Below are 19,875 nucleotides of genomic sequence, written 5' to 3'. Positions count from 1 at the left end.
TATTCTCCTGAAATGTGTGTAGGTGCAGGAGAGCATTCTAGTTCACGCAAGACAACAGTGAGGCCCAACATGATGAGGACCTCTTCCTCCTCAAACTGTAGACCATTATCGCTAAATATGCCAGAGGGTGACCAGATACATAAAAGGAGAGGGTTTAATACCTGATTCTTTAATACCTGTTTAGGGGAAGCCACTGGCCATGCTGGCTGGGGATGATAGGAGCTGTAATTCAGAACGTCTGGAGGGAGGGTGCTGGGTTGGGGAAGGCTGCTCTTGAATATGCCCCAGCAACCTTTATAATGTGTAGGGGTGCCTTGGCAGGCTGGCAAAGGCAGAAAGGTCTTCCATCCCTGATGGCAGACTGTTTTAAAAACCCATTGTGTTGGGGTAGCCAGCTGCAAAGCAGGGGAGGGCTCCTATACTACCTTAATAGTTGGGAGGGAGAGGGAATTTCAGGAGATGCTGCTTGTTGTGCACGTGCTGAAATGGCTTCCCTTAAAGTTTTTGGCATCCTTCCCCAGCTTGGTGCTCTCCAGATGTGTTGGACTACAACTCCTAGCTATGTTGGCTGGGGCACACTGGGAGTTGTAGTCCAATGCATCTGGAGGACACCAGGTTGGGGAAGGCAGGTTTAGGGCCTAAACAGCTCTTATTTAAGAGACTTTCTTCTCCTTTTGCATCTGGTCACCCTCTGACATGTTTAGTGAAACTGATCTTAAATTTCAGGGGGAAGCAGATCTCACCTGTGCTGTGTGGCTAACAGGGCATAGCATAGATTTGGATATTCAGAGGCTTGTCTTTGTTCATCAGAGGGATGCCTTATTAGTTAAATGCTCCTTTAGCACCCCTTCCTTTGCTAAATCCAACCCCCATTTCTCCCCTGCTTCGTGCTTAGGACTTGGGCAAGCAATGTTGCCTCTAATTTACAGGTGGTGCTTGTTTTGAGATGAGTGTTGGAGCCCCAGTCAAGTACAAACAAATATAATCGCCGGTCTTTTGCCACATGTACACACACACACACCACCCCCTAGAAGGCGTTAATTTCTGTTTGAGAAGAGCTTGTTCCAGCATAATAGCTTGATTGACAAGTGCAAAACAGATTTTAGTAATCTACCAACCATAAGGGTCAAGACCAGCTCTTTTCCGAAGCTGATGGGAAATAGACCTGTCAGATGAGTAGCCATTTCTAAACAGGCAGCTGTCTTGGGCAGTGATTATGATGCAGCTAATAAGTCTAGGAAATATGCATAAAAGAACAAGCGGCTCAACGTGGAGACTTAATTTATCTTCCAAGGCACTCCATCAACAACAACCCTCTCACCGCATCCGCACAAGTCTATTATAATTGAGACCAGGTTTTTTTCCACTGTTTAGAAACAAAACAAGAGGTGGTTGCATTGATGATCTAGTCTAGCATTTAATTGAGAGAGAGGAGACAGGTTATGCCCAAACAGATATTATTGCTACTATAATTATTCCCAAGTACCTGTGTGTATTCCAAAGAGAATTCTCACTTGGGCCTGTGGACCAATTGGTATGCTTGTTTCCCCAGCATCCTGAAGCACTCTGGTCTAAAGGGTGCATTTGCAGAAAATGAAAAAAATTGCTTCGGGAACTCCTCTATGGGTTGTCTGAGAGTACACGCCCTGCACCATCCATCAGGAAGCTTGTTATTTTGCGAAGGTGTGGAGGCATATCCCAGATTTCCCTGTGGCTCCACTTCTGACAGTGAACTAGCCGTTCTCTGTCTCTGTCTGTCTCTTCCTCTCTCTCTCTCTCTCTCTCTCTCTCTCACTATCACTTGCTCTCTTGCTATGTCTGCAGTGCACAGAAACTCAGCTTTTGAGAATATTGTAGGAAGCGATAGAGTACCCCCTCTCCTTCCTATAACACACACAGAATTGACACGATGTAATGTAGCTTTCCCCAACCTGGTGCCCTCCAGATGTGTTGGACTGCAACTCCCATCCCAGCCAGCCTGGCCAATGTAACATCCCAAGATGGTTAGAGAGCATGAATTGTTCATTTCACGCCATCACTGGCTGCCAGTCCATTTCCGGGCCCAATTCAGAGTGCTGGTTTGAACCTTTAAAGCCCTAAATGACTTGGGGCCAGGTTACCTAAAGGAGTATTTCCTCCCATATTTACTTACCTGGACATCATCTGAGGCCCTCATTCATGTCCCCCGCCAAGTGAGGTGAGGCGGGTGGCCACAGGAGAGAGGGCCTTTTCAGGGCTGGCACCCCAGTTGTGGACTGCTTTCCCCAGAGAGGCTCACCTGGCGCCTGTGTTATGGTCTTTTTGGTGCCAAGCAAAGTCTTCTTTTATTCTCCCAGGCATTTTAAGAGCTGTTTTTAGTGCTTTTCAGTCACTGCACTTTATTGCTGCTGGTTTTACTTTGGTTTTACGTGCAGGAGTGTTTTTACTCTTTGTTGCTGATCTTATCTGAAGATCATTACATCTTTACCACAGGATAGAGTGATGGCCACCAATTTGGATGGCTTTAGAAGGGAGTTAGACAAATTCATGGAGGAAAAGGCTATCAGAGGCAGGATGCCTGTGTAGACCAGTTGCAAGGAATATGAATGGGAGGGTGTTGTTGCACTCATGTCCTACTTGTGAGTTTCGCAAAGGCAAGTAGTTCGCCAGCATGGCTCTTTTTATGTTCTTATCTTGGTTTTATTATGTGCTGGCTTTATTCATTTTTTAAATATATTTTATGTTTTTAATGTATTGTACAGTGCCCAGAGAACTTGGGTTATTGGGCAGTTTAAGCACAATAAATAAACAAATTCAAAAACTTCACATTCCCCTTGATTTGTTACAGCAGATTTCTTCCCATTTGTAATGAACACTTCATGCTCTCTTAAGCGACTGGATGTTACGCCGTTGTCTCCCAAATGTCTGCTTAGCTTCTGGAGTGTCTTATTTCTCTATTATGATGTTGCATGGTTTTATCCTCCCCACACAAAACAACTTGTTCTCATTATACGCTGCAACTATTTTTCTTTTAATGGTTAGAATCAGTCAAGGGAGCACATGAAATAGAGTAGTGACTATCAAATCGTCCACCTTTAGGGAACGCCTTCTACACTGACTTGCCTGCTTTGGAGTGCCTAAGCAGCTACCGCTGCAGAACATGGGCGCATGGCAGAGGATTCTGGGGTTTGCTGGGTGTTTGTTCGGTTTGCACAAAGTGGCTAGTCAGGGTTCTGGGAGCTCACTGTGAACACCCTACAACACATCCAATGCTCCCTTGCATCTCAATCGCAGAGGAAGGGTAGTAGTGGGTGGACAAGGTCAATAAGTTATCCCACAATGCTAGCTCTCCTGGAGCATAGTTCAGAACCCATTGGCATAGAACAGGGACAGGCAGAAGATAGATCGGGAACTGCCAGTAGATATCTGGGTGAATTGTAGCCGATTGGCAAGGATTTCTGACTCCTAGTCATCAAAATTAAAAGTGAACATTAAAAAAAAAAAACTCTGCCATGCTTGCTCTTGGGCTAATCGATGATTTCTTGGCTCGATGTTCTTCACCTGTAAAATGGGAATATTAATTGGTTGCCTCTGACCCGATCTTTGCACAGCTCTACTGGCCACTTTGAGAGCTCTCAAAGTGGCCAGTACAATTCCTGATTTATAGTAACTCAGATGCATATTTGACTACACTGTGCAGGAAACTCTGCTGACTCCACTGCAGCCTCCCCCTCCCCCCGCTCATTTAAACCTGGCTCTGATGAGTTTTCGTGAAACACAAATTAGATCCCACAAGCCTGATGTCTGTCCACCCCAGGCATAGAAGGCCTCTCTGCGTGGCCAGGTGGGGAAAGGACAGAGGGGTTGATTGATCAGTTTGCATGACCAAGAGCTGTTCTTGAGTTTTGTCGTAAGGCAGGGCCCTTTGCTCCTTTCCTTTAGTGCTAGGAATCGGCCCAGCTTCATACCTTAGGGCTGGGGGGTGGGTGTGAACTTGTGGTCAGTAATGATGGGAACTGTAGGTCAGAACATCTGGAGGGACACAAGTGGCCCACCTTTACCCTGGGGCAACAGCTGTTATCAGCACTCTTGCACAGGCACGGTGGGGAAGCCCATCTGCAGTTCAGTTGCTTTGGGGATGGCCTGGTTGTATGGAAAGGGAAATGGGGCAACCCACACCATCCTGCTCCACATCCTGAAGCAACAGGGCCCGTCCGATATATATGGCCACCTGAAGCAGAACATTCAAACGGTGCCCAAGCAGGGAAATAAAGTATTGCCTTGATGAGGCTTGTGCCCTTCCCTCCCTCCAAAGTATGCTGGGCAATGTCTGTGAAGGTGATCCCGTGAGGGACATTAGAAGTACAGAGAGAATGACTGGCCCAAGGAGACCCAGTCAGCTTCATGGCTGTATCCAGGTCTCCCTGGTTCAACTCCGAGACTCTTCACGCTAAGCCACACTGGCTGACCTTCCGAGATGAATGGATACATGGATTACCTGCTGCCCTTCAATGAGGAAGCCATCTTGCCTGCCTCCCAGTTTGGCCCTGGGAAGAAACTCTGACCTGGTAGTACTGGGGAATGACTGTAGTAAGGAAGCAGTGGCCGCAAGGAGCAGGCTTCTTCAAAAGAGGAGCCTAGGAAACTGCCTCATACCGAGTCACACCATGGCTCCATCTAGCCCGGTATTGTTCACACTGACTGGCAGCGGCTCTCTGGGGTTTCAGGCAGGAGTCTTTCCTAGCCCTGCCTGGAGGAGCCGGAGATTGAACCTGGGACCTTCCGCATGCAAAGCAGGTGCTCTGCCAGTGAGCTACAGGGAGAGCAAAAGACTTTTCGATGCTGCTTTTGTGTTGGGGGTCAAGTCCCTGCTTGCACTGCAGCAGCAGCAGCTAAATCCCTTGACAGGACTGGGCTCCTGGAGCAATTCTTGTGAGCAAATGAATGGATGAACCATATCAATGACAAGCTGTCCCCCCCCCCCCCGCTTTCTGCTCCAGTGGGAACCATATCTTCCAGGGCCTTGCTGCTGGCATAGCTGTGAATGAGAATGGAAGAGGCCAAATAACAGGTACGGAAAGAAAAAAGGGTATTTTATGTGTGATGGGCCAAGGGGTCGGATGATAAGTGACCTCAGGGCATTGAGTTCTCAGTTTGATTTTTGCATTGCTTTGTTATTTTTGATCCCACAGCCTCCGAAATAACAATATTTATGTAATGATTTTTGTCAAGTGCTCAGAGTGGTTCACGTTTTGCATCACATGATCTCTGTAATCCTTACAAAAGCCCTGCAAGGTAGGTCATTATTGTTATCCCCGTCTTACAGATGGGGAGACTGATGTTAAAGAGATGATGGCTTGCCTAAAGCCGCCTCCTAAGTTCATAGCTGAAGTGCTATTTGGCCCAGCTCTCGGATGACGCTCTTCACCACAACGCTGCTCTATGTTTGAACAATAAGGTTCGGTAACCATTTTAAGGTTATTTCTCTTATCCAACTGGCAGCGTCTGTCAGATCTTCCCTTAATGAACCTATTAGGGCATTTCCTTGGTGGTCTGTTCTTTCAGCCAAGGATCTTTGCAACATGCAGGCTCCCCTCCACTGCTACCCATCTGACAAAACAAATCAACGCTTTGCTAATTACATGTGAAACGCCGGTGCAGGTTTGGCCTGGGGGAAGTTCGTCGTAGAACTCGATGTAGAAATTGGCCTGACGGAAATTGGTGTTTTCATCTCATGCGCGTTCAGTTGCTCCATGCCCAGTGCTTCTTGGGCATCACCATCCAGTGAAGCCTTTTGTTAACCTACCTGCTCTATCTATCCCGCTTTAGAAAATGTCATCCGTGAGAACCAGTGGGGAGGTGCCGATATCCGTCGCGGTGGCGATCCTGTCCTCAGAAGCAACCTGATCTGCTGTGGGTATTCAGATGGAGTGGTGGTTGGAGAACGCGGGAAAGGACTCATAGAAGGGAACACTATTTATGGTAAACCTGTGCGGACAGCTGCATCCTTCCCTCCATTTCCCTGTGCCTTGTGTGGTGTGAGTATAGCGGTGGAGTTCTTCAGGGATAATTCCAGGATCATTTCAGGATCCAGTTTCAAAATGGAGAATAGCCCATTTGAGGCACCATGTTTTCCATATTAATGTTATCTGAAACCAGTTTAATGCTTCACCATTTTGGTGATTGGGAGAGTCTGTCGCCATAAGTAGAGTCTGACTTGAGCGGCTTTTGGTTCTCTTCCAGAACATGTTTCAAAAAAGGTCCTTTGTGGAGTGCACAAGTTGCCTGATAATACTGCAGAATCTATAGTATATTATCATTGGTTAGCCCCTTCTTCCATGGTTTGTGTTGCCTTGTGTTTGACCAACATTTGGCCTAGGCATGTGCAGAACTGGTCTTTTTATTTCCATGCAGTGTTCCATTGTTCCACCCCTGAGTTTCTGAGCATCTTCTGTGCCTGCAAGCCTTACCCCGCTCCCTGTGCACACAGAGCTGTGTTTTCCCCCTTCCTTGTTTGCCTGTGCAATGGCTTGCACTCCCAGAAGCTGGTCCTGGAAATGTCAGCACTAATGGTGCATGATTTAGTCCTGGAGCGAGGAACTGTAATCCTGGAGGCTGAATCTGGGGTTCCCCAGAAGGCTAAACCCCTTGCCCTTGGTCCTACCCCTTTCCCCCCAACCACTGAGTGTTTGGTGGTTTTCTGGCTTTTGTGCAGTTCTCGCTCACCATTTGCAGATAGGGGAAGCTTTTCAAAGAGTTACTAGCAGTAAGAGCTTTAGGGCATAATCCTGGCTGGGGCATGCTGGGAGTTGTAGGACTTTCTCTGTCTAAACATGCATAGGACTGCACCCTTAAGCTACAACATGCTGGTATTTTTGGTATTTTGGCCCCATCCCTTGTGCCTTTGGCCATGCCCCTTTCCCCCTAAGCCCCGCCCACCACTAGAATGCGGCTCCCGAGAGCTTCTCCAAAATTGAATTTGGCCCTCGGCGTGAAAGACGTTCCCCACCCCGGGTTTAGTTGCTATGCATATGCTGCACGGTGAAACTGACGAGGTTCCTCCCACCTTTGCAGGGAATCTGGATAAGGCCCCTCACTGCAGAGCTGAAACTCACAAAGGCTTTAAGACCCCTTGTCAGTTCCAACCCTACAGTGAAGGGGCTTCGTTGGCTCAAGCTGGTCAGTTTCACTGCTGCTTATTGCAAGGCCAGACAAGGTACAACCTCTGGCTTAAGCTCAGAAGGTTGTTTGGCATAGGCCCAAGGAGCAGCAATGAAGCTCTCCCCCTCCCCCTCCCCCTGCAGCAAGTCCCCAGAAGCGCACTCAAGTGGAGGTGAAAATTGGTTTCAAATCTCAGGTCGGTTTCATCTCTACAGTGACAGAGCTTTTCGAGACTTGCTGTAGAGACGGGAGGGGAAGCTTCAGATTCACCATGGCTCTGGAAGTATTGTACACAGATCTCTGACCTTCAGCGAGAAGTTGCTTATTCAACTGCATCTATTTTTGCCCTCTGAGCTGCATGCGCAAGCGTGCGTGTATCTCATACAGCTGTGCTGAAAATTTCTCCCACGTTTTATTCGACCATTCTCATTCCATCTGATAGAAGAGAAATTGCTTTCAAAAAGAAATTCCAAGGATGAGAAATTTCGGAGAAATTCTCATCGGCTGGGTGTGGTGTTCTTGGGCTTACCTTACTTGTGAGCTGGCTGAGGGGCGTGCGTGAGTATCCTATCTGTCATTGTACAGCAATCTCTGTGGCAGCCTGTAGCCTCCTCGGCTTCCTGCATTTCAGTTAAAGCCATCATGAAGAAGAATCATAGAATCGTAGGGTTGGAAGGGACCCACAAGACCATCGAGTCCAACCCCCTGCTCAGTGCAGGAATCCAAGTCAGAGCATCCCTGACAGATGGCTGTCCAGCCTTGTCTTGAATGCCTCCAGTGTGGGAGAGCCCCCCACCGCCCAAGACATCATGAGGCAATTCCTCCCATGGGGCTTTTTCAGTTCAGGAAGTGCAGGCGGCCTGGGAGGCTGCAGCGCAATGGAAAGATGTGTAACAGAGAGAGAAAAAACACATGGCACCCTCAGCCACCTCGCTGCGATTAGGTTCGCTCAAAAACCAAAATGGAGAATTCTGCCTCAGAAGAGTAGAAGCCTCAACATAGTTGATGGTGTTGCCACCTACAGAAGCAGTGCAGTCAACCAAAAACCCTCAGGAAAAAAGAAAGAAGCTGTGCCGCAACCCCTGCCAACAGTGAGCCCTGTCTGTGAGAACCCGTTGGAGAATTTCTTCTCCCCTGGGAGAGGTTTGGTGAAATTGTCCCCCTAATTTCTCTGCCCACAAATAGGCTGGAGAATGTTGAGAGGCCATCTGTGCACAGCTCTAGTATCTAATGACTAATCCTTTTTTCCTTGATGAAAATTACAAAATCTGGTAGAATCCGATCGGGTGCGGGGCTCTAGGCCACACCGGCAGAACTACAATATCTGCCTTGGCAATTGAACCTGGTGTGTTATTGCGGCATCCCTGTGGTGTTCAGGCCTAGGCTGCACCTTCTAGTTGTGTCAAGACTAGGCTATAGCCCATGGGTGCCTCAACTGGATGCTGAGGTTTGAGCACTCAGTTGCGGCCTTGGACCAAGAGGGTTCTCGGTCCAAGCCTCTGAGTCTCTTGAATAATGTGATGATGGGAAGGCTGACTAGTTTCAAGGAATCATAGAGTTGGAAGGGTCCTCCGAGATCATCTAGTCCAACACCCCGATCAGTGCAGGCTGTGCTGCTACAGTGCCCCTGACAGATGGCCATCCAGCCTCTGCTTAAACACCTCCAGGGAAGGAGAACACACCATCTCCCAAGGCAATCTGTTCCATTGCTGAAGAGCTCTCACTGTTAGGAAGTTTCTCCAAACGTTAGACAAGCTGGAGAGGGTTCAAAGGAGGGCAACAAAGATGATCAGGGGACTGGAAACAAAGCCCTATGAAGAGAGACTGAAAGAACTGGGCATGTTTAGCCTTGAGAAGAGAAGACTGAGGGGAGATATGATAGCACTCTTCAAGTACTTGAAAGGTTGTCACAGAGAAGAAGGCGAGGATCTCTTCTCCATCATCCCAGAGTGCAGGACACGGAATAATGGGCTCAAGTTACAGGAAGCCAGATTCCGACTGAACATCAGGAAAAACTTCCTGAGTGTCAGAGCAATACGGCAATGGAACCAATTACCTGGGGAGGTGGTGGGCTCTCCCACACTGGAGGCCTTCAAGACGAGGCTGGACAGCCATTTGTCAGGGATGCTCTGACTTGGATTCCTGCATTGAGCAGGGGGTTGGACTCGATGGCCTTGTAGGCCCCTTCCAACCCTACTATTCTATGATTCTATGGTTTAGCTGAAATCTGCTTCCCCACAACTTCTGCCCGTTGGTTCTAGTCCTGCCCTCGGGAGCAACAGAGAACCAAGTATGCCCCGTCTTCTGCATGAGAGCCTTTCGGATACTTGAAGGCCACTATCTTGTCTCCCTTTAATCTTTTCTCCCATATCCTGGAGAAGGGAAGTTCGCATGTTTCTTTTCTCTTGCTGTAGGTAACAAGGGCTGCGGTGTCTGGATTATGTCATCCAGCCTTCCGCACATCACAAATAACCAAATCGGGCACAACAGCATCTACGGGATTGCGGTGTTTTGCCGCAAGGACGATGCCAGTGACTACCTCGCCAACCAAGGGGGCAATGAGAATTTCAATGACGAGGGAGAAGCTGCCAACTGGGAGAACGAGCTGGAGAGCGAGGACGAGCGCTTGGCGTCCCGGAGGCCCATCGGCGTGGCTCTCGTGGAGTCGAACAACATCAACCACAATGGGGGTGAGTGCGGCAAAGTCGTGCAGCTTGTCTGCAGGAAAGACCAAAGAGGCTGTAAAAATGCTTCAGAATGTCTTAATCTCTGCCAGAATTGTGTTAGTTGCTCCACTCATATGGCCCCTGTGCCCCCCCCCCACACACACACCGATTTCTAATGCAAGTTGGGGCTCTTTGTTCTCTGCTTTTATTATTCAGTTTCAACTGAGAGCTGGATATTGAGAGTTCAAGAAAACCACTTTACAATCATATGGGGTGTTTAGAAACTGGAAAATGCCCTTTTGAGATTTGGATGTGCTTGTTATGTAAGCATTGGGGCTGCTGTCTGTTATTAACACTCTCCCGCACGTGGTTTGAGAGCCCGAAACTGTGGCAAGCTTCAAATGCCACCTGAAAACATTATTTGTTTAAACAGGCTTTCCCTGCCCTATAATGGATGGAATATTGATTGATTGATTGATTGCACAACCCTATGCATATTTAGATAGGGAAAAGTCCTACAACTCCCAACCAGCCCCTAACCCTTAAAGCATTTTATCCCACACTCAGCTAACAAGGATCCTGGAGTGGCTTACATGCAATCGGTAAAACAAGACAGTCCCTGCCTGCAGGTTTACAATCTAAAAAGACACAGCACACAAGGGAAAAGGGATGGGAAGGGAAGAGGGGGGAAAATTAAGTAGTCTTTCAGCAGGGCTGGTGAACCATGACACTGCTCTGTTTCTAGTCTTTACTGTAATATTTTTAAGTATGTATTATTTTGCATTGTTTTTCTGTTGTATTATATGTACATTTTAGTGTGAACTGCTTAGAGATTTTAGCCAGCATGGCCAATGATCAGGGTGATGGGAGTTGTAGCCAAAACATCCGGTGGACACTGGTTTGCCTACCCCTGCTCTTGAGCATCTTAATCCTTTGGCTTCCATCCAGGTGCTTTCCTGGGTTTCTCTTCTTGTCCCAATGTTTATTAAGACAGTTTATTGATTCTGGTGTGTGTGTGTGTGTGTGTGTGTGTCCGTGTCCCATTTCTCAGCTGCTGGTTTGTATATCAAGAGCAGTGAGGCCCTGAACATCATAGGCAACGCCATCCACGCCAACCACGACTGTGGGGTCGCTGTGCTCCAGAGCTCCCAGCTCACACGAATAGCCAGCAATAGCATCTCTTGCAACAGCCTCGGCGGAGTCCTGGTAGAGGCCGAGTGCCGGGTGGAGCTCCGCGGCAACGGCATTTATGACAACAGCAGCCACGGTCTGGCCTCCAAAGGCGACGGGGTTGTCACCGAGAATGACATCCTGGGCAACCAGGGGTGTGGCCTCAGGCTCCTGCAAGCGGCTGACATGAAGGTGTGTGCTGCAAGAGGGAGTATCCGCATATTGATGAAGATTATGTATATTGCAGCCTTCCTCTGGGAATGGTTGAAGACGTGGGATGATCTCATTTTATCCTCCCAACACCCCTGTCAAGTTTGTGTGTTTGTTTATTCATGATTAATTATTACGTTTATATCCTGCCTTTTTTTCCTCTTACAAGGAACCCAAGGCGGCTTACATGATCCTCTTCCTCTCCATTTTATCCTCACAACAACCCTGTGAGGTAGGTTAGGCTGAGAATCAGTGACTGGCCCAAAGTCACCCAGTGAGCTTCATGGCCGAGTGGGGACTAGTAGAACCCAGACCTTCCAGCTGCCAGTCCATCACGCCACCACACTGGCTCCACAGTTGGTTTGGCCCAAGGCAACAAATCCTGGCTCACCTTGATAGCCAGCCACGATGGGTTCTCCTCTCTCCAGGACTCTACCCACCTCCTCCAGAAGGAAAGGGAGCAGGGTCTTCTGACACTCTGCGGCACTGCTGCTGGGGAGGGCTGAATCCCTGCCCTCCTCCACAGCTCAGGAGAGCGATGGGAGCCTGTTCCTGCTGCACTGAATCTGAGAACCTCCGAAAGCAGCAAGACGTCTCACAGCTCTGTGTCTCTGAGGTTCAGTGCAGCATCAGGGGGAGCTCCTGTCATTCTCCTGTGCTTCTGAAGTCGGCCTGCTGCCATGGAGAGTGCCCACATTCCTTCAGGCATAGAAGAAAGGTATGGGCTCTCCTTGATCCTGTGCTCTTGCCAGAGAGGAAAAAAAGTACTCGCTAGTGGTGAGTCCATAAGTGCATTTGTGGATCCTTGATCACCCCATAAGCTTCCATGGCAGGCAGAGTGGGTATTTGAACCCAGGTCTCTACAATGCCACACTCTGCCCACTAATACTGCTCTGGGTTTTTGCAATATATCACTGATAAGAAGCCTTAAGAACAGCTTGTTATCGCTGCTGCTGCTGTTTTTCATCTGCCTTCTGGCAGGGATCCATTGCCTACCCCAAGAGAAGTTTGAGAACAAGTAAACAATTTTGAACAGTCCTTGGGGGCTCTGCTTGTGTAGAGGGAGAGATTCAGTGATGAATGCTGGTCCCAGAAAAGGTCAGGCAAAGAGGCAAAGCATTCACTGGCAGTGAGAACCCAAGTTTTTCACGCACGCACGCACACCACACACACAAGAGAATCAATCAATCAGTTTGGGCAATAAATATTTTTACACTTTATTAATATGACTTTTCCATGTTCTAGCCGCCAGTAAGTATCTCCATGTCATCTTTGCAATTCTTGTGAGTTTCTCCGTTTGGTATTGTTGTAAAGCAGATTGTGGAGTTATTTACGCTAACAATGGGGCATTTCTTGACCATTCCTTGTTTTCCACAGACCTGCTGTTGCTGCTCCAATTCTCTTTCAGACCACCCCACCAACTGCCTCCCTCAGCACATTGCCAGCAGGGCCTTGGTTTTTGGAGGAAATCTTAGCACTTTATTTTTAACACGTTACAGAAAGTAGAGCTATGGTGTTCCCGTTCTAAGTTCTCACAAGTGGGACGTGCAGTGCAGTGCAGTGCTGCGGTGTGTTCTCACCCCCTAAGAGGAGAGTGCTCCTGTTCAGGGTTGTTTAGTGCTGTTCGGGCCTCTTGGGGGGTGGGGGGTGAGTTTCAGGAGAGAGGAAGAGATAAAAGACAGCTTATTTTCTTCCCTTTCCCTGAGGCCTTCTACCTGCTGAGCTACACGGTGCTAGAGAACTGCCCACCACAAACCTTACCATTTTATAGCTACATGGGGGCGCGGGGGACAGATTTGGAAAGTGGAAAAAGGTGTTCTTTCCCCCTTCTCTTCCCTCAGTCATGGACTATAAACTATCAAAGGTTAGAATAAGCAGTTCCCTCTCTTCCCCTGCTCTCAGTTCCTCCCCACCTCACACACAAACACAACTGTCGCCCGGAGATTTTGTGTCTTGACTGCTCTGTCTCAACCATAGACTTCCATTTATAAACACACACACTTCTGGTTCCTTTCGATCAGCCTTCCACAGCCTGGTGCCCATCAAGATGTGTTGGACTACAACCCCCATCTGGGGATGATGGGAGTTGTAGTCAACACTTAGGTGCGTGGCGGGGAACCAGTTTGCGGCAGGCTTTTCTAAAGGCAGGCCAGAAGGGGGTTGGCTGGGGAGATGTAGTCCAACACATCAGGAGGGCCCCAGGTTGGGAAGGCTGCTTGAGAGCCTTTCTTGCTCTCTGTTGGCTTAACTGCCACCACATGTCTATATGCTCACAGGTCCCTGTTTGGGGGGTATTTTTCAAAATTAAAAAGACCCTTTTCTTTTAATTTGCATCCTTCTGCACACCTGGGAGCCCCCCAAGTATATAGAAACCACTCGGTTATTTTTGGGTGGCCCTTGTTTCTCTTCCAAACTTGACCACTTGAGTTTGCCGTTAGAGGGAATGGAATTTTACCGTTCTCTCTCTGTCTTCCCTTTCAGGTCACTAAGAACAGAATCCACTCCTTTCGAGGTTATGGGATTGAGATGCGTGACCAGACCAAAGCCTCGGTGCAAGACAATTTGATTTTTCAAGGGAAGTCCAAAAAGAGCATTTTGCAGCAGGTGTCCAGTGTGGAAGGCTGCATTGTTCAGAATAACAAGGTCCTCGCCTTCAAAAGAAGGTACGCCCAAGCAGCTCCTCCGTGACTTCAGTGAACGAGAAGCCTTGCTGAAGGCATTCCCATCCCTGGGACACTTTCTATGTTTCAGACAATAAATCCATTGAATTGTTATGACAGCCCCCAAGGAACTCTGGGAATTGCAGTTCTGTGAAGGTTCACTTTTTAAAAGAAAAACATGCTTTTGGTCCTCACGGTTGTTCCTATGATTAGGGGTGAATGGCTCCTCTGCCCTTCTCCTGCTTCATTATTTTTAGCTCTCAGTTCCTTTCTACCTCTAAATCCTCTTTCTACATGAGGATTTTGTGTGCTTGTGATTGCTCACTCACTGTAGTTTGCGGGTCCTTTACATGATGCTGTCATCCTCCAGGACCTCTCCTGTGGTTTGCAACCATTATCGCAGGGTTTTCTAGATGGAGGAGAGTGCAGTATTTTTCGGAATGACGCTACTTATAGCATGTAATTGTGCAATTCCTCTTTTTCCATAGCACCATCTAGTGGCTGTGTAATGAGACATATAGAAAGGCAAAGAAAGAAATCCCCTGGGAAAAAAACACATGTAAAAGAGCCATCCTGCAAAGAATCCAGAAGCAGAAGCCCTGGTAAAGGTGTGAGATAAAAGCCTCATGTAGAAATGCCCTAATTCAAAAGTGAAGGGGTGGCATGGGGTGGGGGGATGATCTGCTTAAGCCTTCCAGCCACAGACCCACTTTCATGCATTCAGCAGAATCAAGCAATAAAGCTTCACTTGGACTCTACAAGTTCAGGCTGCAGGAACTGAGCATCTTCTGGGAAGTTATGTTGAGAACGCTCGCCCATGCAGAAAAATAATCTCCCCTTACATAGAAAAATAGCACATCAGGAAGAGACTAGGTTGAACCCTTCTCCCTGACTTGCTAGGGTATTTTTTATGCCTAGGGGATTCTATGTCCAGGAGCTTGAGAAAATGAATGTAGGGGACCAGTGGCACTCAGTACTCGGCATCAGCCTGAGCACAGCTGGACCACAGAGAAGGAACAGGCCCATGAGGTCTTGCTTCGATATTTTTTAGGTTCTTAGAGGAAGGACCCTAAGGGAACAAAAAGGCTTGTTAAAAATATAGGGTTCATTGGTCCTTACAGGGACAGTCAGCAAAAGGGGAGTCAGAAGCTTCATGCGTTGCACTCCCTGGCAGGGTTGGCACTCTGTCTTCTGATCCAATTGAACCACCAGCCGGTAGGAGCTCTTGCCTTCTTTGGAGGGGCATGTTCAGACTTTGTGAAGCGCTAGTCTGATCCATTCACTTTGCGGACCTTTGACTTGCCCGAGTAGCATGTGCTCAGTTTGGTGCGCTCTCTCAACCCTCCTAGTGGCTACAAAATCATTGCAGCTCCAGAGACTTTTGGCACGTTATGCTCTTTGGAACTAATTCTCTCTCTCTATCTCCTGCGTCATTCTTAGGGAAATGGGGCTTCAGCGAGTGTGTAATGTCTTTCTGTTTTTTCAGGTCTGACATTGCCTGGACCCTGGAGAACCCTCCAGCAAGACCCCACATTGAAGGATCCTCCCGAGGAGTGTCAACAGCTGGGAACAGTCAAAAAGGCTCAAACATGACAGCCAGGCTCGCTGCTAGAGTGGACGGGGGTTGCCACAACAGCGGGAGCATCTTTTGCACTATTCTATGAATCTTGAGCATTTTCCTCCACCTTTTTGTTCACTTGGAGACTAATCTGGAAGCTTTCCTATGCATCTTCATTGCTCAAGCGAATGAGCTCACATTCAGATGCTTTTATTCGGCTTACTGGTGCAAGAGCCACTAAATAATGGTGGGAGTGTCAGGGGAGGTGTGGCCCCCACTGGTGATGTCCCTTCCCAGCAGGCCTCGCTCCACTCCTGAGGTCCTCGGGACACTTGCCTCTGCCGCCTCCTCTGCACATTTTACCTCTGGTCCCCAGGCCTCCTTCAGTCCTGTTCAGCTGTAGCCCATCCCTGGGGCCATGTTAGTAAGAGGGAAAGTGGTGCCCTTGTGACCTCAGCAGCCATTCAGCCAATCCTCACTCTTATCTCAGATCTCTTTGTCCTTTTCCTTTGTTGTGTGGGTTTCTCAGAATTTTGTTCTGAGTCATCAGTACCGCCTGCTGAGGTCACAAAGGCACTTCACTTTCACTCAGGCTGGGGAAACCTGTACTTTCCCCCTCTACAGTTTTTCAGTTGCAGAGTGTGGGCTAGGTCAGCGGTTGAAAGCTTCTGACACACAGTCTGTTACTTTCCCCCTCCCTCCCAATTGATCCCTCTCCTGCCAGCAAAGTGGTTCAGAAGAGGTGGTGAGCAGACAGATAAGAGGTGAGTGGCATTATCAGAGCGGACTTTGTCCCTTCTGACAAATAAGACATCACCAGCTATTTTATTTAATATGTTTTTCAACTTTAAACGTATTCACTTTTAGAGACTTGCCAAAATGCCGGTTGGTCTAGATGCCACAGTAACGCTGAATATCGAGGCATAGAGTTGGTCTCCTTGTCAGCCAGTGAAGGAGCCTTGATTGAGGCAGTTTGAAATTAATCTCCCTTTCCTTCCAGAAACGGGTGTTCTTTTCTTCTGTGCTGAGAAAGCACCCAAGTTTGTAGTAGTACATTGCTTGGCCATTGCAAAATAGTAATGTCAAGTAGACATAAGCCAGAGCTTAATCATAAATCAGAATATGTTGACTCTTCAGCAAGGCCAACTGGTACACCTGGGTTCCTTCAAGTTTTTTTGTTGTGTCCATTTTTTCTGCAAAACAGTCTGTACACTGCAAAAGATTTCTCATAGGAAGATCCGCCTCATAACTATTCTGACCAGCAGTGTCAAAATATGGTGATTTTGGCTTTTGAAATCTGTGAAAAGACTATGGAAGTGGGACTCCTGGAGAGTCTGTAGTGGTTTCAGACTGGGGCTGCATCCCTGAACCTGGCCTGCTTTTATGCAAGAGGACCAAAGAGTACAATTAGCTTGAACCTTTGAAAATATCTAAATACATTTGTTTTACAAGACATTTGTGTGGGGGAGAAGGTATTCTTGAGCCCCCTTGGTCTGCATAACAGGATTCAATCTGATGTATAAGCTGGATATTGGTACTTCAGCTAGACAGGGCGAAAGGGAATGATGACATGTTGACTTATTTTTTGAGGCCTTTTATGAGATTCGGCGGAAGTAGTGGCTATCCCTCTGGTCAAAAAGGGATTAGGGTTACCATTCCACCACCGTTTTCCTTTGCAGGGCTCCCAAGTCTTTTAACAGTTGCATGACAGGCAGTAATGCAACAGGTAAAGGATTTCCTATAACTGTGTCTTCATGTCACGACCTCCAAGGAGAGTCTGTTTTTCTGTCTGCCACACAACAGTCACAAGCACAAAAACCCTGCTGCGGTCGTGCCAGAGGAAACCCTTCCTGAGGCACAATTCAGGTGGCCCAAAGCTTGATGGGAGGAAATGCTGTACAGCAAAGTAACCCACGTAGGAATTAAATGTTTTTCTGCTACTGTTACCCTTCACCAAGCAATGTTTCCCTCTAGCCTGCCTATAGCGTGGGAATTACGGGAGTTGCAGTCCAACACATCTTTAGGGCACCAAGTTGGGGAAGGGCACTGCAGCATATATACCCAGGGAGATATTTGTGTGTGTGTGAGGGTGCATTATAGCCACTTGAGTCTCCCTGTAGAGTTGCTGACTTTTTCATAGCCTTGTGCCTTTAACAGCAGTTTGGTCTGCAGTAGGACTGTTGCCCAGTTAAAGAAATCTAATTTGATGAATTGTTTGAGTGTTAGTAGATTAACTCCTGCGTAAGCTTGCATGAGACAAAAACTTTTCTAAGGAAAGCATACTTTCAAGATGATGCATGCAGGTATCTCAGCAGGCATGATCTTAGAAGAGGCGTGTCCCATTCTCTTTTACAGAGGAGGTAAATGCCTTTATGATGAATCTTCCCATCTGCTGCTTTTTACTGAAGTACTGAGTAAAAATAAATAAATCAGGGACACCTTTTTAGTTGATCAAAATGGTTTTAAAAAATTAGCCAATTTATTGACTGAACGTTGCAGCTCTCTTCTGCAGACAGGAGCAGATGCTAATGGGACATCTCTGTGACATGGAAGGCTCTGTAGTTGGTGTTCAAGGCAAAGGAGAAAGCCAGAATGGTTTTACCTGTCTATTTGGTAATCCTGCTTCCTGATCCAAGTCCAGTAGCACACAGACAGGCAACTTGGTGCCCTCCAGATATTGTGGACTACAATTCCCATAAGCCCCAGCCAGCATGGCCAGTGGCCCGGGATTGTGGGATCTGTAGTCCCAAACATCTGGAGGGCACAGGTTGCCTACTCCTGATCTAGTATATCACACGGGCTGCTCCTACTTTTGAAAAGCCCGATGCCCAAACTAGACTGTACATTTGAGTTCCCAGTGCAATTTTCTTGTTGGAAAAGCAGCTGCAGGGGATCACAGCTTGGATCAGAGCTGTGGTGCCATGGCCCTGAACCACTTCAGGGGTCCCTGTAGCTGCTTTTAGCTAGGGAGGGGGAAATGTACTCGCAATCGAAGGATGGGATTAAGGCTCAAATCAGAGGCCCTTTCCAAAACCAACAGAAAATTATGGTAGGAGCTCCAAATAGGGAGCATCAATACAGTGTGTAGTTTGACCCCATGGAAAGAGCTCTCAACACCCTCCCCCATTCCAGTTCCCCTAAGGCAAACTTTAAAGCTCAATCTGAATGTTCCCTGCAGTGCAAATCAGTGTTTGGGATCAAGGGTGCATGGCTAAACCTGTACAATGACAGCGGAAGCTTAACCTGTTGCGGTCATTTGTAGCATTAAGATCAGGTCCAGCTTTTGGGGGGGTGGCTGGGGGATTTCCAGAAAAAATTAGAAACAACAGAAACATAACAAAAAATTAAAATGATGTAAATCACAGTGTCATGTGCTACCAGGAGATACCTTTCTACATATGCATCAATCCCTCTCTCTCTCTCTCTCTCTCTCTCTCTCTCTCTCCCTCCCCCGCCCCCTCTCTTGGAACACAATGCACACAACCCACAGCAAGTTGTCCCCGGAGTAGACAACTGCATGTTTTTATAGAAATTCCATGCAGGCTATGGCTGCCACCCTATGCACATCTTTGAAATCAGTGAGATTTCTTTTGGAGTAAATATGCATTGGATCAAGCTGCAAGTTCGCAAAATAAGCAAGCTAACAGTGCAATCCTACACATGTGTGCTCCAAAGTAAGTCCTGGTGGGTTAGATCCGGTTTCTTTTCCACCAGGAGGAGCATTGCCAGAGCTGAACTCTGCAGTCCCCAACACCACTCCCCCCAGCCTCCCAGTGGGTCCCCCAACCCTCTGGTGCAGTTGTGGAGAAGGGGGATAAGGGACTGAGAGGGGACGATCAAAGACTGCTGTCCCCAACCGCTTTCTGCCAGTAGGATGTTCCCACTGGATCAGATGCCGCCCGTAAACATGAGCCCTTCTGCCAGCAGGAGGCAGATTCTGGATCCAATTCAATGACTTCAGTGGGGTAAATGTATTTAGGATTGCAGCCTAAACTACTCTACAAGTTGTAGATAAGATGGATTGGGGGCCCTGAGTTGTAACTGTCCCATTGAACCCAGTGTTACATGTTAGTTGTGATTAAGTTAATTGCCCTTGCTTTCAGTGAGATTTAGGCTGCAATCCTACACCCATTTACCTTTGTATAAGCCCCATTGAACTCAAAGATGCTTACTTCTGAGTAGACATGTCTAAGATTGCACTTGGTCTCAACTAAATTTAGATGGATTGGAGCCATTGACTGCCCATTTAATAGCAATTGAATTTAACTGCAGAAGGCTGCTAAGCTTTTAAAGCATTATTCAAAAGTTTTTAACTTTGGGTTGGATTATAACCTATTCCATGTGACCTTTTTAAAGGAAATGTAAAAACATGCCATTGTAATGTTTTATTAAGGAAAACCTGTATATAGCAAAATAAAAAGTGCTATATTTTAAACACCAACATTTTGTTAACCGGTTTCTTTTTCCAGAT

The 19,875-nt window shown here is 47.5% G+C and overlaps 1 protein-coding gene across 4 annotated transcripts in view; it reads left to right on the top strand.

Moving 5' to 3' along the window:
* FBXO10 (F-box protein 10) overlaps positions 1–18,714 on the top strand; it is a 44,108-nt gene extending 25,394 nt beyond the window's left edge. For 3 of the 4 annotated variants that reach the window (XM_084834911.1, XM_084834909.1, XM_084834910.1), the window contains exons 6-11: positions 4,980–5,050; positions 5,809–5,961; positions 9,555–9,830; positions 10,858–11,168; positions 13,668–13,849; positions 15,333–18,714. In XM_084834911.1, coding sequence (XP_084691037.1) covers positions 4,980–5,050; positions 5,809–5,961; positions 9,555–9,830; positions 10,858–11,168; positions 13,668–13,849; positions 15,333–15,510 — 1,171 coding nt within the window. In that variant the 3' untranslated portion in view covers positions 15,511–18,714. The remainder of the gene's footprint in view (positions 1–4,979; positions 5,051–5,808; positions 5,962–9,554; positions 9,831–10,857; positions 11,169–13,667; positions 13,850–15,332) is intronic. The other variant, XM_084834912.1, reaches the window with a different exon arrangement.
* Positions 18,715–19,875: the final 1,161 nt, after the last annotated feature.

Source organism: Heloderma suspectum, chromosome 2, assembly GCF_057233095.1.
Source record: "Heloderma suspectum isolate Gila_16-S chromosome 2, 16-S_ref, whole genome shotgun sequence".
Classification (NCBI taxonomy): domain Eukaryota; kingdom Metazoa; phylum Chordata; class Lepidosauria; order Squamata; family Helodermatidae; genus Heloderma; species Heloderma suspectum.
Note: the sequence above shows the minus strand (reverse complement) of the source record. Positions and strands in the feature narration are given on the sequence as shown.